Here is a 27,102-nt window from a genome sequence, read left to right as displayed (position 1 = left end):
CCTCTCAAGCACTGGGATTACAGGAATGCACCACAATGCTGAGTCTGTGTTCAGCTTTATAAACCTCTCTCTTTACAAATTAGTATTATAAAGTGGAAGTATGATGTTATATAAGTATAAAATATAAGATTCTATATTCTATTGCTAGTAAAGGCCACGTAGGACAATAACTATTATATAAATAGCAGATACTTTTTCCCGTTCATGAAGATCATATTATTACTACTTTTTATTATTTATTTATTTTTTTGGTAATGGGAATTGAACTCATGACCTTGTGCTGACCAGGCAGGCACTTACGCAGCTGAGCTAAATTCCCAGCCCTTATTACTACTTTTTTTAGAGACAAGATCTAGCTATCATGTCCAGGCCAGACTTGAGCTCACTTCATAGACTACGCTGGCTTACAATTTATAATCCTTCTGCCTTAGCTTCTTAAGTGCTGAGATTACAGGTATGTGCCATAGTGGCCAACAAAGGACAGTTCTGACAAGTAGGGTTTGTTAGAATCTGTGTACACACCTTGACGAAGCAGCAGGTCATCTCGAAGCAAGCAGATGAAGTAGACACAGCCAGGCTGGGCATAGTGGGGCCGTGGGATCATGGGTACCTCCTGATAGGAGCAAAAAGCAATGGATAAGGACTGGAATCAATACCCCAAACCTACTGATTTCTAATAAAAGAAAGAGAAGAACTAAAATCTAAATCCTGAGGCTTACTGTTAACTCATTCCATTACACCATAGATAAAAAATGAAAGACAAAAGCAACTGGAGTTATTGAAGTTGGAACAGTGGAATTAGAGGATAAAGTTAGCAGGCTGAGTATCTCAATCAATATGCTAAGGAGCATCCCTTACAACAAGGAGCTGTTCACCTAAAAATGACAGCAGTGGCACAGTTAAAAAATACTGGGCTGTTAATATTTAGCTTAGTGGTAGAGTACTTGCCTAGTATGTGTAAGGTACTGGGTTCCGTCCCCAACCCTCTGCTTCCTGCACAAGAGCTGCCTAAATCTCTTCTTTTATAGAGATGACTTGCCTAAGATCTCACATGTAAATGTGGCAGCATCAAGAGAACAACCCACTTAATAACTTGGGCAGGTTATCAGATCTTATGTGTAGAGTAGGCCAAATATAAACCTTTGTTGATTCTAAGTCCAGTACTCTTTTCTCATACTGCCTAATGTAAGTGGTATTTACATTACTAAGCTCTTTATTTTATAAGCTGTTCTTCATATGGACAACAGTATTCATAAAAAACTTTGTTTTTTTTGACATGGGGTCATAGGGTCTAGTCATGTAGCCTAGGCTGACCTCAAAATTGTGGTGATCCTCCTGCTTAGTTTCCTGAGTGCTTAGATTACAACTATGTGCCACTATGCCCAGCTAAAAATCTTAATTTTTATAATAGTTCCATTCCTTCCATAATTTCTAAGTATTTTTATTATTCCTTTGATCATTCTCCTTGAGAAGAAGGATATATTATTATCCTCAATGTAAAATTTAAGAAACTGAAGCCCACAGTGGGGGCACCTTAAACAACTTGAACAACGTAAAGGAAATTCTGTGTAGTAGAAGTTGGGTGGAAAAGACATAAAATGCTACAACTTTTTTTTTTGGTCTTTTTGAGACAGGGTCTCGTTATGCAGTTCAGGTTGGCCTTGAGCTCACTTTGTAGCCCAGGCTGGTTTTGAACTTGCAATGATCTTCCTGCCACAGCCTCCCAAGTGCTGGGATTATAGATGTGTGCCACCATGCCCAGGTCATGTGCTACATTTTCTACTTATAAATCAAAATTTTCTCAGATAGCTTACCCTTTCTACAGGCCTGGGGTCACACTGTTCACAAAGGTAGTGTTCCACATCTGAGTTCACACCCATACAGTCACAGTGCTGCCACACCTATAGAAAAAGCAGAGTTGAGGAGATGACAGGAGAATTCAGATTTACTAGGAAAATCTTAATGTCCAGTCGAGGATGGTAGCATACAGCTAAAATCCTAGCACTCAGGAGTCTGAGACAAGAGGATCACGTGAGTTGAGGCCAGCCTGGGCAACATATTGAGTTCAAGACCAGCCTGAATACATAATGAGGCCTCATCTTAACAACAAAACAAAACAGTGGCTCAAGGACTTGCCTGGTAAGTGTGAGATCCTAAGTTTGTTCCCTATACCAAAACAAAACAAAGCAAAACGAAATAAAACAAAACCAAAACCAACCAATCAAAACATAAAAGCAACAAAGTCTTAGGAGTAAAAATGAAAAAACAGGGGCTGGAGATTTAGCTCAGCAGCATAAGCGCCTGCCTTGCAAGCAGGCAGTTGTGAGTTCGATCCCTGGTACCGATAAAAAGGAAAAAGATGGGGCTGGGGATTTAGCTCAGCGGCATAAGCGCCTGCTTTGCAAGCAGGCAGTTGTGAGTTCAATCCCCGGTACTGATAAAAAGGAAAAAAGACAGGAAAAAAAAAAAAAAAAAAAAAAAAAAACCCCCCAAAAAACAGGGCCTGTGATACAGTTCAGTAACACATGCCTATCTGGCAAGAGTGAGACCCCAAGTTCAATGCCAGTACGGGGGAAAAAAAAAAAAAAAAAAAAAGAACGAATAGCAAGGGTAAAATAAAACAGAATTATCTGCTATCAGGAGGTGAAGCAGATCAATAGGGAGTTCAAGTGTAGCCTGAACTACACAGTAAGACCATATCACAAAAAAACAAATTAAATGACACATGTTGGGGATGGTGCTGCACAATTGTAATTCTAGCACTTGGGAGGCTGAGGCAGCACGATAGGCAGAGTGAGTTCATGATAGGCAGAGTGAGTTCATGGCTGGTGGGGACTGTACAGTGAGCCCAGGCTAAAATAAAAACAAACAAAAATCCCCCAAAATAGATTAAAAAAAGGAACTAAGGAATAAGTAGGTGACAGTTAATGGTAAGATAATGAAGAAGAAAAAGAGGCTGGGGATTTAGCACAGTGGCACAAGTGCCTAGTTGGCAAGTGTAAGGTTGTGAGTTTTGATCTCTAGTACCAAAAAACAAACAAACAAAAAACAAAAATAAAGAGGGAAAAGAATGTGTACAAACAAAAAGTACATAGATTGATTCATAATATAGAGAGATCTAGGCAAATAAATGTGGAAATGCATAAAAAGGTTACAAAACAAAAAAGAATAGCCGGGCATGGTGGCTCACGCCTGTAATCCCAGCACTTGGGAGGCTGAGGCAGGAGGACCACTGGGAGCTGGAGACCAGCCTAGGCTATAAAGTGAGCTCAAGGCCAGCCTGAACTGCATAGGGAGATCCTGCCTCATAAAGACAAAAAAAAAAAAAAAAAAAAAAAAAACAACAAAAAAAAACATACTACCAAATTCTTATTAAAAACACGTATTTATGACAGACTACAAAAGTCTTTAGTCATAAAATTTTTTCACTTATCCTTGCTTTAACTATTCGCTGAACACCATGTGTATTACGCATAGCTCTACTTTATACAAAATATAATGGGTTCATATATATTAAATGAAGATAATAGGGCCCAAATCCAGGCCTTGATTCCGTCATCAGCAGTCTTACACGTATTTATCTCTGACAATATCTGTATCCATGCTTTAGAGATATTAACTCTAATGCTTTTCAAGATAAAGCACTATCCTAAGTACTATACCCCTTGATCTAGATTATGAGAGATGAATACAGTGAAAAGTAACAGAAAGAAAATGGGGGGTAGTTTTTGTGGCATCTAGGGGGGAAAAACAAGAGGTAAAACTAGAAATGGGAGGTGAAGAGTAAGGGGGGAAGAAAGAATTGAGGTATGCAAGGTACATGTAATAATTCTCCACATTGAATGTATCATTATAAACAGGTACTTAATAAAAAAAAAGGACCAGGGATGGTGATGCATGTTTGTAATCCCAGCATTTGGGGCCAAGACTGGAGCATCAATGCAAGTTTGAGGACACCCGGGGCTACACAGTGAGGTCGAACCAGTTTGAACTATACAGTAAGACTCTATCTCAAAAAAAGCAAAGCAAAACAAAAAAAAGTGGAAGGGAAAAATTACAGAAGGGGAAAATGACCAAGGGGATTGGCGTGGGGTTGGACGAGAGGAAACTGAGTAGATGTGAATGAAGTATGTTATATATATGTATGAAAATGTCACATTGGAACTTATTTTGTGTTTTTAATATGTACTAATGATTATAATCATAAAAAGAATGGAAGGTAGAAAAAGAAGGGAAAGAGTAACAAGAGAGAAATAAAAGAGGGAGAAAGACAGGATGTTTAACAATGAGGGATAATAAGACACCAAAGCTAAGTTCCAGCTCATAAAAATCCTGCTAAGTCAAGAGAGGAAATGTCTGCTTCCGTGAATGAAGTCACCAAACTCATCAGGACCAGGTTTTTATTTCACCTCCTGGGCCTCACCATGCACTTGTCACACTGGATCATGAGGCCTTCATCCTTGTAGAGGCCACAGATACAGCGGATAATGTCATCATCCTTCTCATGCCCATTCTCTTTCTCAGAGACTGAGGTTTCACTGCTGTCCGCCTCACTTGCTGTTTCTCCCACAATCTCGTCAATTTGTGCTGATGCCTCATGCCGGGCATTGTAATAGGCCTTTCGTAGGCGGCAAACACCTCTGCCAATTGGGGATTTACGCCCGTAGTACTTCTGAAGAAAGCAGAAGAGAAAATCATGTTTGGTCTTAATTTAACAATATAGCGGAATGAATAGCATGACTTCTATGCTTCCACTTGGGGTAACAGATTTTTTATAGCATCAAGTGTAGTGACAAGCAGTTGGTAACAACTTAAACTGAATTATAATGAATTAAAATTAGAATTTTCATGTATTTTTTCATTGGCCCTACTGCTATGTCATTCTATTTCTGTCAACAGCCTCACTGTCCGTAAGATCAAATACATGATAAACACTGAACAGAAATTTATTAATCTAATGAACTGTAAAACTTCTCTATTTGCCTTTGTTTTGCAGATATTTAGAACATATTTAGATGATGAATAAATGTGAAAGTTGAGTTCCAGTAGAAAGAATGCTATGTAACTCAAGAATGCTCTAATTCTCCTACTGTCTGCTATTTTCTCATTTTGTCTTTCAACCTTTATTCATCTTTTATCCAGGAGCCTCTTCTATCCTCCAAACACTTTCCAGGATACTTTTGAAATCACTGAATAATTTTCCTTTTTTGTACTATACAATGTTATACCTTGTTCCATAAATCATTTCAGGGCCATGTTGTCTCCAATTGGATTCACTTATTCCATAATTTATCAGTATAATTTCCCTCCATTCCAGCTTTGAGATGTATTTCCTAACTATTTAGCTAAATTTTTATGTTTCATATGTACTTATTTTCTTGAGGAAAAATCTAATTATAAGCTTCAAATATAGTAAAAGGACTATGTAATGTAAATATAAAAGTTCTAGGCCAAATTAGATTTTTACAAAAATGCTGTGTCTACGTATGTATGTACATGTGTATTTACTTATTGTCTTTTTGAGACAGGGTTTCACCATGTAGTTTATTTAGGCTGGCCCTGAACTCACTTTGTAGCCCAGGCTGGCCTTGAACGCACAGTGATCCTCCTGCCTCAGCCTCCCAAGTGCTGGGATTACAGGTGTGAGCCACCACGCCCGGCAAAAACAAAACAAAACAAAACAAAAAATCTATTTTTTTTTGAGAAATGATTTACTCTTTCACTCTAGCATGCCTTTTATTATATAGGATTATATAGTATTTAGCACACTGTAATTCATTTACCAAGAATATTCTATAAAAATGAGTGCCCTTCTAACCAGTAATATGGAAGATGACTGAGGGTAAAAAATCTTAAACTTATATAGAATAGTTCTCTTTAGAACAAACTTATTAAATCTGTGCTTGAAGTCAGTGAATTATACCTCAGCATTCCGAAAGACCTTGAGCATATCAGCATCAAAAGCTTCCACTGTCTTATAATAACCAATGAGGATCTGCTTTTCTATGGTGATTAGATCTAGGGGGTCAGAGATCTTCTCATAATAATCAGCATTCCTAAGGGGAAAAGAAAAAAGCCAGGTGTCAATCTGGCTCCTTTAGTAATTTTTATTTTATTTAAAAATGTTTTTTCACTTAGCATTTTTTAAGATCTCAGATGATTACTACAAATAGCATTTTTTTAAGATCTCAGATGATTACTACAAATATGAACCTACTTTTTCTTAGAGGGGAGGTTCAAAAGCGGAGCTGCCAATTCTTGTCGGGATGAATCTGCAAAAGAATGCAAGATTTAGTAGAAAGACTAAGTAAGGTACAAGAAGTGTAAGCATATGTCTTTATTTTTGAAATTTTTTATCTTGAGACAGGGGCCCAGGCTGGTCTTGAAATCATAGGCTCAATCCTCCTATCTCAAGACAGCTCAGAGCTGGGATACAGATATGTGCTACTGTGCCTGTCTTTATTTAAGCTTTTATTTTTTTGGTAGTACTAGGGATCAAAATTTAGTGCCTCATGCATGCTAAAGTGCTCTTCAACTGAGCTATGCCTCTAGCTCACAAGTGTTATCTTCTAACTAAAAAAAGTAAAATCTCTACCTGGAAGGTTAGAAAATAATGTCTTTTTTTTTTTTTTAAAGATAGGGTCAAACAAAAGCAAACAACAACAAAACACTCTCCTTTCTCTTTTCCTGCTCCCCTACACACATGTGTCTGGGAAAAGAAAAAAGGTATAGAATAGAGCTGTTTGGTGAAAACTCTCCTAGAGTAAATGGTAGTATTTTTAAATGTTTTTATTGGTTTGTTTTTACAGTGTTAGGGTTTGAACCCTAAGCCCCTTACATGCTACATTCCCCCACCCCACCTCGCCCAGGAATGGGAAAAGATCCATAGTTTTTATTGGATTCTCAAAGACATGTTAATTGCAGGGGCTATGGTTACCTTTGTAGGAGATGATTCCATCACAGATCTCTTTGAAGATCTGGGCCAGACGTGCTGCCCGACCCACTTCAATGTTTTCCTCAGCAGCTGCCAATCGTCTTGTTCGAACAGATCGAGCCGTCTGCAGGGCAGAGAACTGGGTCATGAAGACATCTGAAAGGGTAAAGTGAAAATTTATTTCAGAAAATGTATTTTTATTTTGGAATGAGGTTTTTTTAGAGACAGAGGTCTCACTATGTAGTGTAGGTATACCTTAAACTTGTTTGTATAGCCCAGGCTGGCCCTGAACTCACGGCGATCCTCCTGCCTTGGCCTCCCAAGTGCTGAGTGATGAGAATACAGGCACTGTGTTTGAATGAATTCTCATCACTTGTTTTATTTTCTTGGAAGTAACGAAGTAGAATTAGTGGGCAGAGAAGTTTTTCTTAAACAAAAATTGAACCACTAGTATTTACCAGAGGTATAAATGTTACAAAAGGGACATTAATTTAATGGACAAGTGCTATATACTATAGTAATTCAAAATGAGTCAGTCTAGCCAGGCACAGTAGTACATGTCTGCAATTCCACATTCTGGGAGGCAGGAGGTTGTGAGGAAGAGCCTACCTCCAGAAATTTAGAGAAGTTTTGTCTCAAAAAAAAAAAAAAAGAAGTGCAAGACGTATCATGTACAGGTACAAATTCCCTATGATAAACATTATTATGCATATCTTTCCTTTTTCTTTGGTACCAAGATCGAACTCATGACCTTGCACTTGACAGGCAGGCACTTACACTACTGAGCTAAATCCTCCAGCATACACAAAATCTAAAACGTACCAATTAAAAAGAACAACAGAAACATCTTGGGGGATTTCCTTCTATCTTTTTTTTTTTTTGTGCCGGGAATTGAACTCATGACCTTGCACTTGCCAAGCAGGCACTTATACCACAGAGCTAAATCTCTGGCAATTTCCCCCACCCCCATACCAGGATCAAACTCATGACTTCACGCTTGACAGGCAGGTGCTTAATGACCCTAAGCTGAATTCCTGGCCCTTATCTTGTCTTTGAAGTCCAATATTACTTTCACTGTTTTGCTTTGTTCTGATTGTTTTTGTTCTATTTGATATTGTATTGATTAGTTTTATAGTATTTTGATTTTGGTTTGATTTTGCAATACTGATGGAATGGATAACTATTGTGAAGGTAACAAGATATACTATGATAGCTATTGTTTTCTAGTATCCTGTTCTGAAGTTCTGCATTGTCTTGATTGGCTTTGTTCTGTCTTGTTTGTTATATTTTACTATCTTTAAAATAACAATAAATAAAGGAAGGTAGGTTAGGGAATCCTATGCATGGTGATACATGCCTGTAATCCTAGCACTTGGGAGGCTGAGGCAGGAGGACTGCTTTGAGTTCAAGGATACCCTGGCCTACAGAGTGAGTTTAAGTCCAGCCTAAACTAGAAAAACAAAAATTGAACCACTAGTATTTACCAAAGGTATAAATGTTACAAAAGGGACATCAACTGTCTCAAAAAAAAAAAAAAAAGACTGATCTGAATGTGGGGAAGAAGTAAATTTATGGTAATATTTTTCTCCCTGTAGTGCATCTGCCATCAGTATTTAATCTGTTTGCAAGTTATTTTCCAAGTAGGAAGTAACACAGCTTATTATCTCATTTCTTGTAACTATTTCAGAAAGTAGGTGATGTATAGGAAGGTAGTAAAAGATTTTTCCCTATTTCCTAGAACAAGAACAGTGAAGCTGAAGAGCTAGGATGGGTAAATTCGGTTATTAATGATCAATATGTGTAGTTTGTATCTTAAATATTTTGGTCTAGATTACACGGAAGCTTTCAATAGACTCCTTAAAAAAGAACTAAAATAATTACCTTGGGTACAATTTCATGGAAATTTATTCTCTGGTTTTTTTAGAGACAAGGTCTTGTTATGTATTCCAGCTGGCACTGAACTATGTAGCCCATGCTGGGCTCACTGATCCATCTGCTTCAATTTCTCAAGTGCTACGATTTTATTAAAATTTAATAGGACATTTCTCAAGCCTTACCTGATTTAATATTCCCATCATCTCGGCAGATACCATTCCAACGGGTATATAATGATGATGAGTGAATATTATCACTGGTGTGCTTTACTTCCTCCTGTTTCTGATGAATCTTTTCCCAGTTTCGGACTAAGAACACATGATGCTTTAATACAAAGTTTCTGCAAGGAAAGAAAAAAGTATTCCTTTATTAATTAATTATTACATGTCCATGTAAGCCACCATTAAGTGATTTAAATGAGTATCAGTGAATGGAGCAGCTGTAAACAGAATTATATGAGTAAAATGTTACTCAATCTTGCAATTTGGTTTTTCTCATGTATTTCCTGTGCTATTCACAAACATCTGGCAAACATTATTAAAGGCTACAAAAATCTTAGCAAGTGAAATAGACTGTTAAGGGCAGAGATTTATGAAGTATTATGCAAATTTTCAGGGATGTTCCTAAGATGAAGTATGGGCTTAGAATAGCTAGAACAAGGAGAACTGAAATAGAAGGTACAGGCAAAGATATGTGAGTTGGACAGAGGCTGGGCAACCTGACAGATTAATAGATACAGTGCTTCTACGGATCTCTAAACTCTAATGAATTATATGTACCTTTTTTCTTGTTAGGTACAACGAACTGAACTGAGAGGCTCAAGCCTGCCAGGCAGATGTTGTGCTGCTGAGCCACATCCCCAGTTTGAATAATTTTTTTATATTTTATTTTGGTGTTTTTGAGATAAGAGTTTCACTATGCAGTTGTGGCTGGCCTTGAACTCACTTTATAGCCCAAGATGGTCTCAAATTTGCAATAATACTCCTGCCTCAGCCTCCCAATGGCTAGTGTAATACAGGCACATGCCCCCATGCCTGGCTGAATTACATGAATCTTGAATGATGCTGTATGAGTTTTTGGTCAGTTGTCTTTGATTTGTATAACTTTGATGATTCTATCATTTAATTTTCATAGTAACATACATATAAATAAATGTGAGCTTGGATAATTCCCAAAACTATTTGTAATAGTAAGTGGAGATTACTGTTCTTATAGGTGTGTGCCACCATGCCCAGTTGGGGTAGTTCTTATCTAAATACAGGGAATAGGAAAAATGATTACTAAAGATACTTTCTATTGCTCTGTTAACACATCAACAAAGTAACGATTATATTTTATTTTAGACTGGTTGTGGATTCCTGAACTCAAGTGATCCACCTGAATTAGCCTCCTCAGACTAAAGCTGCATATACCAATATATCCAACTTCAAGACAGTGATTTTTTTCTTTTTTGAGACAAGATATGTTACACAGGCTGGTCTTGGACAATGCATCCTAAAATTGCCTTTAATTTGTGGTGATTCTCCTGCCTCAGCCTCCTGATCTATGGAGTGTCCAGTTCTGTTACTTCTTCACCAAAATGCTTTCTTATCTTTTTTTTTTTGGTTTTGTCTCTTTGAGACAGGGTCTCACTATGCTGTTCTGGCAGGCCTTGAACTCACTTTGTAGCATGGGCTGGTCTCGAACTCAAAAAGATCCATCTGAGCCTCAGCCTTCTGAGAGTTGGATTACAGGCATGCGACACCATGCTTGGATTGTCTCTTTCTAAACACACACCCAAATATTTTTCCTACAGTCATATTTGAAGGAAATACCACATTTCAGTGTGCAATCAGGAAATACAACGAAAATCAGGGCTGGAGGTTTAGCTCAGTGGTACAACCGCCTGCCTAGCAAATACAAGATCATGAGTTCAATCCTTGGTCCAAAAAAAAAAGGGACATAAGTATTTTTCCCCATCCAAGGTCACAGATCCTTCAAAACCTGGGCGTCAGACCTCCTGTACAAAATAATTGAATCAATGGTAACAAATAGAATAATTTTTTAAACTGACAAGTAAATTGCGTAATTTAAAAAGAACTCAGATAAGAAAATCTCTTTACCTTTCTCGATTGGACATTGGCTTCATCTGTAATTGAGGGATCAATCTTGTTGGGGTACTGATATTTTCACTGGGTTCCTCAGAAAGATGTCCTCTCTAAAACACGTATGTATAAAGATGATAGAAAAAAATCAATCAGAAATCAGCTCTAAGAATATTAAAACCATTCTTAAACTGCCACCATCCAATAATCCCTTCATTCTAGTAATTGACACAAAGCAGCTCATGAGCAGCTTCCAAGAAAAGCCATGAGATCATTATTCACCCTTTTCTTGAGCTTGTGTTTAGACTTTCTCTTTTCTTTTGACCGTCCAGACTTTTTATGTGTAGACACAGGCTGGGTGCTTTTGCTGCTGGTAAGTCCATTCACGCGCTGACTCTTGCCTCCGATGATTCCTCGACATTTCTCAAAGCCGCACTTACAAAGTTGCTTTTAAGGGAAAAATAATTATTTTTTAATCCTGTGACCTCACTTATAAGTTCAAAGAAGGAAAAAAATGGAAACAAAGTTTCTGTAAATGGGGAGGGGAAGAGAGACTGAGGAAAGAGTAGGGGTGATGGGGAAATAAAAGAATCAAGATATTTCACATACAGGTACAAATTCCCTACGATGAATGTGATTATTATGTATACCTAAAATGTACCAATAAACTTTAAAAAAACCCACAAGACCAAAGAAGATGACTGACAATTTGGACACCCAAAGTTATATATGAATCAAGGAATCTGAATAAAATAGAAACTAGTTGGACTAGTAAAGAAAATTAAAACTTTGTTTTGTCTTTTAGCGCAGAGTCTCATTATGCAGTTCAGGTGGCCTTGAACTTGCAGTGATCCTCCTCCCTCAGCCATTCAAATGCTGGGATTATAGGCATGCACCATCATACCCAGTAGGAAAAGTAAATGTAAGTAATACTTCTTCATTAAAAGAGAACTGACCAAGAAACAAAAATGACAGAGTAGTTTCTTCAGGTTTTTAAAATAGAAACTGACACATATTTCCCAGATAGGTGGAGGAGAGAATGAAAAACTTTCTTCTCCCACGTACTTCTCAGTGACTCCAATTCAACAATATTAGGACAGGTGTAGTGATGCACACCTGTAATCCAAGGACTCAGGAGGCTGAGGCAGGAGGGTTGCTGCCAGTCTGAGGCAGCTTGGGGTAAAAAGTGAGTTCAAGGCCAGCTTGAACTGTACAGTAAAACCCTCTCTCTTTTTTGTACTAGGAACTGAACTTACAACCTCGTACTTTCCAGGAAGGTGCTGTATCACTGAGTTATATCCCTGACCCCTAAAGCCATGTCTCAAAAACAATTCAATAATGTTTACTCAAAGTCTGTATTATATTATATAACTTTGTAAAATGACTGTAATTCCAGCACTTGAGAGGCTGAAGCAAAAGGACTGCTGCAGGTTTGAGGCCAGCCTGGGTGCATAGTGAGTTCTAGAGTTTATACATTGAAACTGTCTCAAAAAAACAAAACAAAACAAAACAAAACAAAGACACTCCCCAAAATATACTGCAAATGATAAAGTGCAACATTGCTCTTGGATTTATTACCTGTTTCTCAACATTGAAGGAATGAAAGTTGTAATCATAAGTAAGTTCAGTTCCAGCTGGCATATCTTTAAGGGCATACAATCCAATCCGATATACGCCATTAACAGACCTATGATGGGAAGAAAAAACAAATGTAAAGGCTGGGATTTCTCTTCCTTGTGGCACTAGGGATTAAACTCAGGGCTTCACACTTGTCAAGCAATGACATCCCCAGTCCTGTAATTTTTCAGGAAGACAAACCAGGTATGGTGACACATGCCTATAATCTCAGCACTTGGGAGGTTGAGGCAAAAGAAATGCAGTGTGAGGCCAGCCTGAGCTACATAGTCAGTTTAAGGCCAGCCTGAAGTACATAACAGGACCCTGTCTCAAACAAAACAAAAAACAAAACAAAACAAAATTAAACTGCCAGGTATGGTGGCACATGCCTATAACCCCAGCAACTCAGGAGGCTGAAGCAGGAAGATCACTGTGAGTTTGAGGCCAATATAGGTTCAAAGGTGAGTTCAAGGCCAGGCTGCACTGCATAGTGAAACCTTGTCTCAAAAAGACCAACAAAACAAAACCAACAAAACTACATTATAGCACTGAGGGTTGAAACCAAAGAAAAAATTAATTCCAAATCTCTTTCTTGAAACCTGATTGGGCTATAGTACATCGTTTTATTTATTTGGGTTGAGACTGGGTCTTATTATGCAGTTCAGATTGGCCTTTAACTCATGGTAAGGCCTACTTAAGCCTCTCTCCTCAGGATTGCAGCATGTGCCTCCATGCCTTGCTTTTGTGTGTGTGTGTGTGTGTGTGTGTGTGTGTGTGTGTGTGTGTGTGCTGACTTCAGGGCCTTTTGCATTAAGATACAAACTCGGACCTTTTTACTTTTGAGACTGGGTTTTATTAAGTTTTCCATGAGACTCAAACTTGCAATCCTCCTGGCTCAGTTTCCCAAATGGTGAGACTGCAAGCACTGTAGTTGGCCCCCCCCATTGTTTAAACATTTTTTTTTCTTCTTAGTTCAATTCTAATCATTTAAGTGAAGGGACCTGAACCTCATATTTCACCTACTTTTATTTCTTATTATGACAATCCACTGAGCATGTAATAAATTTGCAATACAGATTGAACTGGTATGATTCATGTAACATAGTGTATAGCATATGATAAACAGAGGATATTAGATATAGGTATTATCATTATTACTATATTTTTCTGAAAGTAATTAGGATGAGTTGAAGAAACAGCAGGAGCTTACTTTGCCTAAATGATGACGTATAACTGTGAATTGCCTGAGATGTTTTGTGTAAGGTGAATAAGGTATTATGGAGATCATTTCTTGCTGCCCTCAATGCCTCCTATTGTGCTTCTCCTTTTTTTGCTTGCTTACCATTTCTGCATTTCACAATTTGGGTCACAGCTGTGGTTGATGAATCTGGCCTCATTTCCCATGCGGTAACTGTCAATCACCATCCCACTATCCAGGTTCAGGCAGTAGTGGTCACTGTGATTATGATACTGCTCAATCATCCTGTTCCTGAAGAGAGAAATGATTGAAATCAAAGCATTAAACTGAAAGTAATTTTCAAGTATTTTATTCTTGTATCTTTATAATTTTATTGGTGTTAATATTTACTACTGTACCTGAACTCTTGTTCGCTGACAACCTCCCCAAGGTATTCAATGATGAACTGCCCAGCTTTTAAGGGTTCTTTTGTTCTGATTCCCCAACCTTTTTCCTCAGCTCGAAACCGTTCTAGACACTGCACCCATTCATGCCTCTGTATTCTCTGATTACAGCACTGTTCACCACAGGGGCAGGTATTGGGGGAACACTCAGCAAATATCATTCTAGAAGGAAACAAAATAATTTTACTTCAATTTACATAATATGTACTTTACTCATTTTCTTTTACTGTGTTAACAGAATTGTCCAAGTTGCTATGTAGGCTCAGGCTGGCCTCAAATTCATGATCTTCTGTCTTAGCCTCCTGAATACTGGGGTATCCAGATTGGGTTATATCCATCTTTTTTTCTTTACAAGAATATCTAAAGCGAGAAAAAATAATTTTTTTTTCTGATGCTGCGGACTAAACCCAAGGTTTTTTGCACTGAGATACATCCACAGTCTTTTAAAATTTTGATTTTTTGACACAGTCTTGCTAAATCACCAAGTTATCCAAGCTGGGTCAGAATACACAATCAACCTGTCTCAGCCTGTGGGTACCGGGACTATAGGTGTTCAACACGCGCAGCTCAAGGGGCTGGAGATTTAGCTCAGCGGCATAAGAGCCTGCCTTGCAAGTAGGAAGTTGTGAGTTTGATCCCTGGTACTGATAAAAAGGAAAAAGACAAAACAACAACAACAACAACAAAAAAACACAAAACATGTGCAGCTCAAATAAAGTTTTATTCTAAGAAAAGCAGCCAAACCACTAAGATTAAAATTTTACAGTATTCAAAACTAGCTGGGGGGCTGGAGATTTAGCTCAGCGGCATAAGCGCCTGCCTTGCAAGCAGGCAGTCGTGAGTTCGATCCCCAGTACCGATAAAAAGGAAAAAGACAAAAAAAAACCCAAAAAACAAAAAACAAAAAAACTAGCTGGGTGTGGTGGTTTACACCTGTAACCACAGGACTCAGGAGGATGAGACAGGAGAATAAACTGGCAAGTGAGTTTAAGGCCAGTCTGTGATACACAGTGAATTGAAGCTCAGCTTGAACTTGATACCGGGACCCTGTTTCAAAAAACAAAAAAAACAAAGCTACAAAAGTAAAACCATTTTTGCCCCAAATCTACTTTATTTCAAGGAAAAAGAAAGAAGAGGAAGAGGAGGAGGAGGAAAAAGAAAACAAACAAAGTAAGGAAAACTTCAGAGACAAAAAAATAAAAAACAAAAAACAACACTTTTTCCAGAGTTCTCTAGTTTATTCTTCTGAAAAATGCCATTCTTATTCTATTTTTTTTTTTTTTTTTTTTTGGCACCAGGAATTGAACTCACGACCTCTAGCTTTTCAGACAGATGCTGTGTCACTGAGCTATATCCCAGGGTCCCACTCTTAATCTAAAGGAATTCTAAATAGCATTAATGTCAAATCATACAGGAATAAAATACAGAGAGAGTATCTACTGGCTTATTCTTTAAGACAATCAACTTCAGTTGTGAAGAACTGTTTTACTGCTATTTCAACCATATTTACCTTTAATTACATTAATTAATTTTAGTGCTGGGAATACAGCACAGGGATTTTAGTACGTCAATATTCTACTACTTAGCAATAACCCCAACACTCCATTCATTCATTCATTTATTTTGTGTGTGTGTGTGTGTGTGTGTGTGTGCGTGGTATGTTGTGCTAGGGATTGAACCCAGGGCCTGTGCACTGACACTGAGCTACATTAGCAGCTCTTTCTTCATTTTTGGATGGAGGTCTAAGTTGGCCAGGCTGGGCTGAAACTTTTGATTGTCCTGTTTCAGCCTCCCAGAGTGCTGGAATTACAGGGATGTACCACCTCATCTAACTAGTTTATTGATGACTGCTTTAATACATGAATACTGTTGAAACCCTCCTAAAAATATTCTATTTTTGGTTTTCTTTTGAGAGTAGATTTCCCAACATCCATATATCCATCCATCCATCCATCCTCTCTCTCCCTCGACCTCTCTTTGTTTTTTTCTGGTCTTTTTGACAGAGGGCTTGCTATGCAGTTCAGGCCAGCCATGAGTTCATTTTTTAGCTCAAGCTGGTCTCAAACTTGCAAAAATACTCCTGTCTTAGCCTCCCAAGTGCTGGGTTTACAGCATGTGCCACCACAGCTAACTCATTTTTTCTCTCTTTCTCCCACTCTCTTTCTCTGACACAGGGTCTTGCTAAATATTCCAAGAGTACCTTTGCACTTGTGTTGGCACTCCTGCCTCAGCATCCTGAGTGTTGGGATGATGGATATGTATCACCATGCCTGGCCGAATTTCCTACTTTCTTAGTAATAATTCTTATCTTTTTTGGGGAAAGAACCTTTTTTTCTTCTCATTCTATGGCATATTCCTTGATGATCATTTCTTAGGGTCATCTACTCTCATGGTTTTAATTAATATCTCAGTCAAAATATTGCAGTAAAGTTTTCATTAATTCTTCATAACACAAGAATAAATTTTAGGTGCATTAGAAAACTAAAATATGCTGGGTGTGGTGGCACATTTTTGTAATCCCATCACATAGGAGGCAGGAAGGAGGCAGGAGGGTTGCTGTGAGTTTGAGGTCAGCTTGGGCTACAAAGTGAGTTCAAGGTTAGCTTGAAATGCATAATGAAACCCTGTCTCAAAAAAACAAACAAGGGCCAGGGATTTAGCTCAGCAGCATAAGTGTTTGCCTGGCAGGTTTGAGGTCATGAGTTTGATCCCCAGTACCAATCAAACAAACAAACCCCACTAAAATATAAGCTGGGTGTGGTGGCACATGTTTCTAGTCTTAACATTTGGAGAATGAGGCAAGAGGACTGCTGTGAGTTCGAGACCAGTCCGAACCACATATGAGATCCTGTGCCAAAAAACCCTGCTAAGCCAGAACAGGTGTGGTGGCTCATGCCTGTAATCCCAGCCCTCGGGAGGCTGAGGCAGGAGGATCATTTTGAGTTCAAGACCAGCCTAAGCTACAAAGTGAGCTTAGGGTCAGCCTGAACTGCATAGAAAGACCCTGTCTCAAAAAGACAAAGCAAAGCAAAACAAAACAACAACAACTAAACCAATCTGCTAAAAACAAAACAAAACAAAACAAAATAAAATACAGAGCCAGAGCTGGGCACGGTGCTGTATGCTTTCATAGACACCCTTTTCTTATAAATGATCTCTTCGAAAGAGAAATAGATGCCTTACTGAAGGATGTCATCTCATTGGTTAAATTCCAACAGACTCTTGCACAGCTAACAGAAACAGCCTAAAGAGAAGGGAAATTTCATATTTCACCCCAGAGACTTAGTACTGATAGTCTCTCCTTCATCATCTCCTTCCCTAGGACCAATTTGGGAATGATCACACAATTGTAATGCTGTCAACTCCATCAGCTGTCATGGTACCAGGCATGGACTCCTGGGATATATCACATCCTAACTCAAGCCCTAAGGAAAAAAACCTGTCCCACCCCACAACCACCCTGGGACTTCAATATTACATAAGAAACTATACTTGTGATCTTAACTAGTTGATTATAGTGTCCCACCTTGAGCACACCTCGCCTCATAAGTTTCCAGGCCCTCTTCTGTTCCTCTTAGAAACTTTTTTTCTTTCCATAAATTCTTCCTACTCTTAAAAAAAAAAAAAACACACAAACACACAAAAAACCCTACAAAAAAACAGCCAGAGCTGAACATGATGGTGCACACCTGTAATCCCAAAGTTCATGAGGTATCAGGATCATCTTGAGTTCCAGGCCAGCCTGGGTTACATAGTGAGATCCTGTCTGAAAAAACCAAACCAGAGTCAGGTGCAGAGATGTGTGTGGGAGGTTAAGGCTGGAGGATTGCTTGAAACCCAGGAATTCAAGGATAAGCCTTAAACAGTAAGATCCTGTCTCAAAAACAAAACTAAGGGGGGTGGGTCTGGGGTTTTAGCTCAGCAGCATAAGTGCCTGCCTTGCAAGCACAGAGTCATGAGTTGGATCCCCAGTACCAAAAAAAAAAAAAAAAAAAAAAAAAAAAAAAAAAAAAAAAAAAAAAGTCAAAAAACCGCCAAAACTAAGGCATAAGTGCACCTAGATGAGAGATACTTCAAAAAAACTTTTTTTTTTTTCTTTGAGGCAAGGTCTTATGTAGTTCAGGCTGACTTTCAACTCATGACAGTCCTCTTCAGCTTCTCAAGTGCTAGGATTATAGGCATGTGCCACAACCAGCCAGAATTACACAGTGATACACTGTTTTACACCCCCCCCCCCAGATTCTGTAGCTCCGACAAGAGTATTACCATCGTATAGCACTTAATGACTCAATCTTCATATATCCTCTAAATGCCTAGTGTTTACCATGTTTTCCTCCAGAATATATCATGCCCCTCCATTTTATTTTCACTATCACTTCTTTACTTCATTATGGCTACCCATCTACTAAGAACTAGGAAGCTATCTAAAATTTTTGTTGTTGTTGTTTTTTTTTTGAGCAGGTTCTCACTATGTAGCCCAGGCTGGCCTCTTACTCCTGTTGATCCTCCTGCCTCAACCTCCCAAATGCTGGGATTACAGGTGTGTGCTTTCATGCCTAGCTAAAATTATGCTTTTTTTTTTGGATGTCATAATGAACCTTATTGTCTTCATAGTTTTGCCTATACTTTTGAACTTGGTACTATCAAGCAAAGCAGAATAGGGGAAAATCAGTCAAAACAAGATGGTAAGGGCAATACAGGATTTCAAATCAAGTTAATAGGAAATCAAAGTAGGTTACAATAACATATCCTGCTATTTTTTATTTATTTTTCCCTTAATTAAAAAGATAAAAAGAAGAAAGTAAATAATTAAAAAAAAAGGGGGGGATTGAGATAAAAGAGGGCATAACAACAGAACAGCGCAGGTCAAAACATAACCATTGAAGCAAAATAGTGTTTCACCACAAGATATCCTGACATAAAAATAGTTACCACATGGTCTCTTTCCTTGAAATCTTTGAGTATAACTTCGTATACTGTAGCACCAAACATATCAAGACACTATAAAACCATTCAAGAGAATGACATTATTACAGGGTATTTAGAACCAATTAACAGAAAATGAACAATGGTTTCTGTATAATCACCTTGTCTATAAAAGTTTTTACTTATATTATCATATATAATAAAATAAAATAAGATATAACTGAGACCCTACTGGGTCTTGAGATTTAGAATTTTAAGACCGATGGAGACAGAAGAATACAAGTTTGATGGGACTTCAAAACAAAATGATACCAAATTAGCACTAGCTATTATGATGTCTTGTTTTCTCCAAAATAGCTGTTCCTACCATCCAATCTTCTCTGCCTCGTTTCTGTTGAGCTCTTTTTCTGTCGTTTGTTGTCAGTTTGTCTTCTTCATTTCGCTTTCTGCTCCATTCATTGTGGCCTCTCTGCCACTATTTCTGGAATCTTGGTATTTTCCTTTTTTAGAATATCCTGTAGTATTCTCTGTAAAGTTGAATTGGTGGTTGCAAGTTCCCCTAGTTCCTCTTTATCCTGGAAGCACCTTTTTTTCCATCAATTTCTAGGGACAGTTGTGCAGGATATATCAATCTTGGCTGGAGGTTATTATCTTTCAAAGCTTGAATTATTTCCCCCCACCCTCTTTGTGATTTGATGGTTTGTGCTGAGAAGTCTGCTATATGGGTGTTCCCTTGTAAGTGATCTGTTTCTTGTCTCTGATGGTTTTTAATATTCTGTTCTTATATTGGATTTCTGGAATTTTGATTATTATATGCCGGGGTATAGCTCTGTTTGGGTTGTAGGTGGCTGGGGTCCTGTATGCCTCACACATCTGAGTATCTTTACCATTTGCTAAATTAGGGAAATTCTCTTGGATTATTTCTGTTAATAGCTTTTGTAGTCCATTTGTTTGTGTCCCTACTTCTTCTTTTATGTTCTTAATTCTTAAGTTATAGATCATCTTCTAGCCTTTGTATTGTTGCTATTTGTTTTTTTGTTATTTTTAAGTTTTTCATTTCATGCTCCCATATTACAAATCTGCCCTCCAGTTCAGATAATCTATCCTTAGTTTCTTTCAAGCTGTTATGCCAGTTTCTGATAGAGTTTTTAGTTTCCTGGTAATCTCTTTGAACCTGCTTCATGTATTCTATGTTTTCTCTATTTTCTCCATCAAACAATTCTCCCCTTTCTTTTCTTTTTTTTTTTTTTTTGTCTTTTTTATTTTTATTGGTACCAGGGATCGAACTCACGACTGCCTGCTTGCAAGGTAGGCGCTTATGCCGCTGAGCTAAATCCCCAGCCTCTTCTCCCCTTTATTTCTGTTCTTCCATTCCACCCTGTGTTTTTTCTTGGGAGATGCTTAGCATTTCTTTAACTATTCTACTTATATCTTGCTTTAGGTTGTTAAATACTTCACTTTTGAACTCGTCTATGAGGTCCTGGAGATACTGCTTTATGTCTATTGATGCCCTGCCTGATATTGCATGTTTCTCAGCATTGGGGACCAAGGACCCTTTCTTGTTGCTCCCTCTTCCCATATTTTTTGTTCCTTTTATACAAGCATATATAGGAGGTCCAGTTTCTTTCTTTGTTGGTTACAGTTTGTTTGAATTGTGCCAGCTAGGTGTTCCCGCCCACTGTAGTGTACCAGGGAGACATAGACCTGGGCAGCCTATGCTGGGCCCGCCCCTCCAGGTCAACCTACCAAAAGTTTCACTCCAGGCGCTGGGATCTGGTTTGGGGTAACCTATTGGGTCTTAGTCAGCGGCCTCACGCACGCCAGGCACTGCCCACCAATCCCACTTGAGAGGGGAATATGTGACTGAAGTCACTGCAACAACCTGTTCCGGCTATCTGCCTGGTCCCAGTATGTCCTTTGTTGAAGCCTCCTACTCTAATGGAAGGGTCCCGGATCCGCTCACTCACCGCAGGTCGATGCAGGGCTCCCGGTCAGTCCCACTCTCAACTCCATTCACCGCTTCCCACTCTCAGAGCTTTTGTGCCTTTCCTTGCCGTACCAATTGGGACACAGCAGTGGCTGCAGGAAATTCAAATCACAGCTTCCAGTGGCGCAGGGTCCAGCTTCCGCACTGAGACCTTATCTGTTCCTGTTATATGACTGTGATTTCCAGTTGGTTTCTCTTAGTTTAGTTTGTTCCTGGGTCGGCAAAGTATATCTCCCCTTGCTTAGGATTTCTCGCCCGGCACCAATCCTGCATTTTAAGTGCGGTTTCTCAGAGAGCCTACGAAGGTGCTGCTATCTATCTACCATGTTCTCCCGGAAGTCTTGTAATTACTTTCTTGATCTCTGTTGCAGGTTGATGCAGGGCTCCCTGCCAGTCCCACTCTCAACTCCATTCACTGCTTCCCACTCTCAGAGCTTTCATGCCTCTCTCTTTGCCATGCGGAATGGGACACAGCAGCAGCTGCAGGAAATTCAAATCGCAGCTTCCAGTGGCACGGAGCCCAGCTTCCGCACTGAGACCTTATCTGTTCTTGTTGTATCACTGGGATTGCGTTTCCAGTTGGTTTCTCTTAGTTTAGTTCGTTCCTGGGTTGGCAAAGTATATCTTCCCTTGCTTAGGGTTTCTCGCCCAGCATCAATCCTGGATTTTAAGTGCGGTTTCTCAGAGAGTCTCCAAAGCTGCTGCTATCTATCCGCCATGTTCTCCTGGAAGTCCTAAAATTATGCTTATTAATACTTTATGAACATTGTGTCATATAATCCTATGAGCATATTAAATTCACAAACCCTTCAAAAATAAATATTATTATTGTGGTACTGGAAATTGAACCCAGGGATTTCACACTAAGGTACATCTTCAACCCTTTTTAATTTTGAGATTGGGTTTCGCTAAATCACTAAATTGTTTAGGTTGGGTGTGAACTGGTGATCACCTTGACCAGCATTTCTTTTTTTTTTAGTTTATTTTTTTTTTTTTTGTCTTTTTCCTTTTTATTGGTACCAGGGTTGACCAGCATTTCAAAGTGCTGGGATTACAGGGATATGCTATCACATGATATTTATATTTCTTTTCTTTCTTGTTTTTTTGGAGACAGGGTATCACTGTGTAGTGTAGGCTGGCCTTGAACTCACTATGCAGCTCAGGATTGCCTAAGAACTTAAAGTGACCCTCCTGCCTCAGCCTTCCAACTGGTGGGATTATAGGTAGGTGCTACTATGACTAGCAGAAGTATTATTTTTATCAAAGAGGTTAAATAACTTTCTCTAGGCCTTGTAAGTACTATAGCAGGCAGATTAGAATCCAGGGACATAAGACTAATTTTGTAGGAGCTGGGGATTTAGCTCAGTGGCATAAATGCCTGCCTGGCATGTATGAGATTGTGAGTTCAATTCCCCGTACCCAAAAAAAAAAAAGAGAGAGAAGAAAAAAGACTAAGATTATACTTAGAGGAATCAATTACAGTACCTATTGAGGCAGTCATCCACACAGCCCTTCCTGGTCTCATCATCTGGCCTCTTACAGTTACAGGTAGTAGCCTCATAACCAGAAAGGGGCTTGACATCGACGTAGACATCTTGAGAGGACAGTAAAAATAATTTGTGAACATCCAGATAATTTTTCAAGTGTGAATAAAACAGTGGTGATATGGAGGCAGCAAAAATAGCTCCCAAGTTACTTACTTGAACGGATTTTTTTATACAGTGGGACATCTGGCTTTTTGTATAGCTAGAAGAAAAAGAAAAATCTTGAGATAGTATTAAAATTCAAATGCCTGACAGTGGTATCAATCCCTAAAAATATAGGAAACTATACATGTGCACTATTCCTTTGGCAGATCTTTCATATATGAAGTATTTATAAGATTTTCTGGGCTGGATACAATTCAGAGAAACTGTAGGTGTGACACTTTTTTTTTTTTTTGTCTCTTTGAGACAGAGCCTTGCTATGCAATTCTAGCTGGCCCATGGACTCACTTTGTAGCCCAGGCTGGTCTTGAACTTGCAAAAGATTCTCCTGCCTTGGCCTCCCAAGTGCTGGGATTATAGGAGTGTACCACCACACCTGGCAAAATGTGACACTACATTTGAATTAAAAGAGGAGAAACTGATTCAATAGAAGAAGCATTACATATTGTACAGAAATATACTTTTTTGTGTGTGCGGTACTGGGGATCGAACTCACAACCTCATGCTTGCCAGGCAGGCATTTATGCCACTGAGCTAAATCCCCAGCCCAGAAATGTACTTTGAATGATAGTTATTTTTCACCAAGCCGTTGAAGAGACTTAAATGAAAATCACAATGAAAATGAAAACTATTCATTTAGACAAATCATGTATGAGATCTTGAGTTCACACCATCACCAAAAAACAAACAAAAAGTACACAGGACTTTTGTTTAGATGATCTGGGTAGGTATATAAAATTAAAAAAGATAGGTATTGGGAATTTTAGGAAACCCATTTCAAATTTTATTTAAGGCAATTAAGTTATTGAATAAAGGATAGAGGAAAGGTAGGGAAAATTAAGCTCTCACATTTTAATCAAGAAGACATGGGGGAAGGGAGAATGAGACATTAGGTAGAGTCTGCAAGCATTTTTGCCATAGAGAATATACAAAACAGACAGCAACTAGGAAATAAAACAGACTGTTTGTTAACTAGTTGGAAATAATCTCATCTCATTTTTAAGCTCATATGATCAAAGTACTGTCATCATTGTTAAAATTAGATAAAAGAATCTAATATATGGAACTCTAAGAATTAACATCATTGTTAAAATTAGATAAAAGAATCTAATATATGGAACTCTAAGAATTAAAGAGAGGCCATCAAAGGAGAAAGGTCAATAGGAATATTAACTACTTTTGGCTTTCTAAAGATGAACTTTGGTAGTATTTTGAAAAAACTGAAAAGCCTGTTTACTCCGTTTGTACCAGCACTTCTATTTCCTGATGGTTGTTTTCAATGTTGTTTCAAACCTAGGAGCTATAACTTAATACACAAATCACTGGAGAACACTTTTCAAGTAGGAATGCAAGGAAGAGAATACAGGATCTTCCTATCTTTTAGTAGGTAATATATTTAAAGGTCTTTTAGGGCCTTTTAGTGAGGAGGGAGGTAAGCAGGTAAAAAAGATTAAGATGTATTATACAAGTTTACCAACCCCTACAATGAATGCAATTATTATATACTACAACCATATACTTTAAAAAAAAGTCTTTAAAAAAGGCCTTTAAAAAGTACCTTAATTCCTTTGGTAGAAATGTGTCTTTTTTACGTGAAAAATAGATTTCAAACTAATGGGAACAAGCCAACAAAAATAAAGCCTAAAATTTTGTAGTGCAGTACACCTAAATTCTCCTGAGATATGCAGAATTCTTACAGAACAAAATCTGTATATATATATATTTTTTTACCAAAATAAAAGCCAGGAATAACAACAGAAGGTTGCCTAGGGAAGCAGGAACTTACTGCTATTTTGCAGTACGAAATGACAAATAGGTCACATTAAATATGGATGCAAATTCATTTCTGTTAGTCTTTAACCTTCACAGGGACACTTTTCAATATTTTGTAAGTTGAAAATGTAACAATTAAGAGGAAAAGACTTGTTCTTCCTGGCCTCTACCCCTTAACTACTTAAGAATGAAACCTGATAAAACAGGTTCTTTGTACCTGATTGTGTTTCCACTGCCAGAGGATGTCATAAGGAAGCTGGAAGTCAATTCTCTTTTGTCTTAGATATTTTCCTGAAACAAAGAACATTATCAGGCATCAGATCTAATATGTACTCAGAAGAAAATTTTTTATTTTATGAATTTTCCATCATTGATTTTTAATTTTAGTTATTATCTTCTTCCATATAGTAACATGCTAAAGATTATTTTAATTTTATACTAGTCTCTATCAAACAAGTAACAGCAAAATTACTACCAAAACACATGAGCCAGGAGGACTGCCTTGGGAGTGTCAAGCCAGCCTGGGTTACATAAAGAAACCCTGTTTCAAAAAACCAGAAAAGAGCTGAATGTTGTGGTCAACACCTGTAAATTCAGCACTCAGGAGGCTGAGACAAGGGAATTGTCTCAAAAAACAAACAAACAAATAAAACCAGGCCAAATGCCAGGAAAGGCAGGACATGCCTGTAAGCACCTTCCAGGCTGAGGCAGGCGGCTTACACTGTAAGTCTTAAGTCAATCTGACAGCAAAACTATCTCAATGAAAACAAAGAACAAACAAAAAACAAGTTTCTTTATAAAAAAAAATTTCATAGTCATGACCTAATGTAAAATTATCAAACCCTAGACCACAAAAGCTGGGCCCTTTCCTTTGTTAATGAGGCAGCTTATGAAAGGTTCTTGCCCTAGAATAAATTACTGTAGGGTTATGGCGGTGGTCTAACGTGGTGGAAGGCCAAAGCAGGAACGGACCGCCTACCACTTCCTGCTTCTTCCTCAGCCTTAATTGCAACTCCCCTTCATGTTTGCGAGGGAAGAAAACTCCAATCGCTCCTAGCGCCTCATCAATGCCCACCCTAAGCGCCACCCTGGTCAGAGATTATATATAGATCCCATACCCCATGTCCCAGCAGAGAAAGCCAAGCCACTGGCGGTCATGGAGTTCTCTCCACGCCTTTGGAGTAAAGGCTATTGTTACTTTATATTGTTTCTTTTTTCACTGAAAATTCTTTCACCTGATATTCTATTAAGGCCCACATCCCCAATAGGCCTTCTCCTCAAACTCAAGTCCCTAGTCTGTTGTGTCTATTTTTTTGAGTCTACTTTTATAAGAGCAAAATATATTTATTGAGGGAAAGAAAGCTTCTACCCAAGAGACAGAAAGGGTCCCGAGTTGTTTGGTGTGGATACTGCCTTTCCTAGAGATTTTTATAGAGCAAAACCACGAGGTGAGATGGGTCCAAAGTGGGGAAAAATGGGAACTCCCAAGGTGGGCATAAGGTGGGACAGAATTATGATCAACAAATAAGATTATAACTACCCAGGTAATATTAAATCAGGATCGAATAGGGAAGCAAATCAAGTAGCAAGTGGGAACAGGGTTTCTGCCTGTTTCAACAGTGATCAAGGTGTCAAGGTAATACCTATTCAGAATGTCAATCCCTGAGGTTTATGCTTGGGAATGCCTATTTGTTTGTCTTTTGTCTTGAGATTTGGCCTGCAGTGGAGGTGTCAGTTTGGGCTACATAATAGTTTCAACCCAGCCTGAACTACATAGCAAGACTCTGTCTCAAAAAATCAGAAATAAAAACAAACAAAAAAAAGAGACCAAAAGATGTTAATGTAACTGGGTACAAAAAGTTCAATGCATAGCCAGGTACATGGTGTAAACCTGTGATCTTGCCTGTAATCCTGGCACTTAGGAGGTTGAGATACAAGGGTCACTGTGAGTTTGAGACCAGTCTACATTACAGAGAGAGTTCAGGGGACAGCCTGAACTACAAAATGAGAACCTGTCTCAAAAACAAACAAACAAACCAAATCAAACCCAAAACCAAAACAAACCAAACAAATCAAACATAAAAAAAGCTCAATGATTTCAAAATCTACACTTCAATTAAAATTTTAAGGAACTGTCACATATATGCTTTTGGTACCATATCTAACGTTTTAGAGATCAACAATTTTCTGAATTATTTCTGAAATATGCCTTCGTTGGCCTGGTGATGTAGCTCAGTGGAACAGCCCTTGCCTGGCAAGTGCCCTGAGTTCAATTTCCAATACCAAACCCCAAAAACGAAAAAACAAAAAACAGAAACAAGAAGAAAAAAAGAAAGAAAGAAAAAAGGAAGAATGAAATACTGCTCTTTGTGTGTGTGTGAAGTCACATTTCTTCATCTATTTATATCCCTCCAATCACAATAGACTGAATGCAAAAACATTAGAAACCAGTTGTTTTCTGTTAAACTGGGTATTGAAAGATATGTAAAAATGTACACTAAAGTAAATCTTCATACTTTTTTGGGTAAAATATTATTGATTCTAATATATATCATGAAT

General features: G+C 38.3%; 1 protein-coding gene across 7 annotated transcripts in view; it reads right to left on the bottom strand.

Annotated features, from left to right (window-relative positions):
* Positions 1–27,102, bottom strand: part of Ash1l (ASH1 like histone lysine methyltransferase) — a 167,393-nt gene that overhangs the window by 10,578 nt on the left and 129,713 nt on the right. For 6 of the 7 annotated variants that reach the window (XM_063249573.1, XM_063249571.1, XM_063249572.1 and 3 more), the window contains 15 exons: positions 24,761–24,834; positions 22,765–22,810; positions 22,550–22,658; positions 14,107–14,313; positions 13,853–13,999; positions 12,472–12,580; positions 11,176–11,340; positions 10,912–11,006; positions 8,992–9,149; positions 6,938–7,090; positions 6,218–6,272; positions 5,924–6,056; positions 4,424–4,672; positions 1,815–1,901; positions 523–613 (listed from right to left, as the gene is read on the bottom strand). In XM_063249573.1, coding sequence (XP_063105643.1) covers positions 523–613; positions 1,815–1,901; positions 4,424–4,672; positions 5,924–6,056; positions 6,218–6,272; positions 6,938–7,090; positions 8,992–9,149; positions 10,912–11,006; positions 11,176–11,340; positions 12,472–12,580; positions 13,853–13,999; positions 14,107–14,313; positions 22,550–22,658; positions 22,765–22,810; positions 24,761–24,834 — 1,878 coding nt within the window. Of the gene's footprint in view, positions 1–522; positions 614–1,814; positions 1,902–4,423; positions 4,673–5,923; positions 6,057–6,217; positions 6,273–6,937; positions 7,091–8,991; positions 9,150–10,911; positions 11,007–11,175; positions 11,341–12,471; positions 12,581–13,852; positions 14,000–14,106; positions 14,314–21,044; positions 22,490–22,549; positions 22,659–22,764; positions 22,811–24,760; positions 24,835–27,102 lie in introns of those variants that run through there. The other variant, XM_063249578.1, reaches the window with a different exon arrangement.

Source organism: Cavia porcellus, unplaced genomic scaffold (assembly GCF_034190915.1).
Source record: "Cavia porcellus strain 051 isolate PalLab524CR breed Dunkin Hartley unplaced genomic scaffold, mCavPor4.1 scaffold_6, whole genome shotgun sequence".
In the NCBI taxonomy this organism is placed as follows: domain Eukaryota; kingdom Metazoa; phylum Chordata; class Mammalia; order Rodentia; family Caviidae; genus Cavia; species Cavia porcellus.
This window is presented reverse-complemented; position numbering and strand designations above follow the sequence as displayed.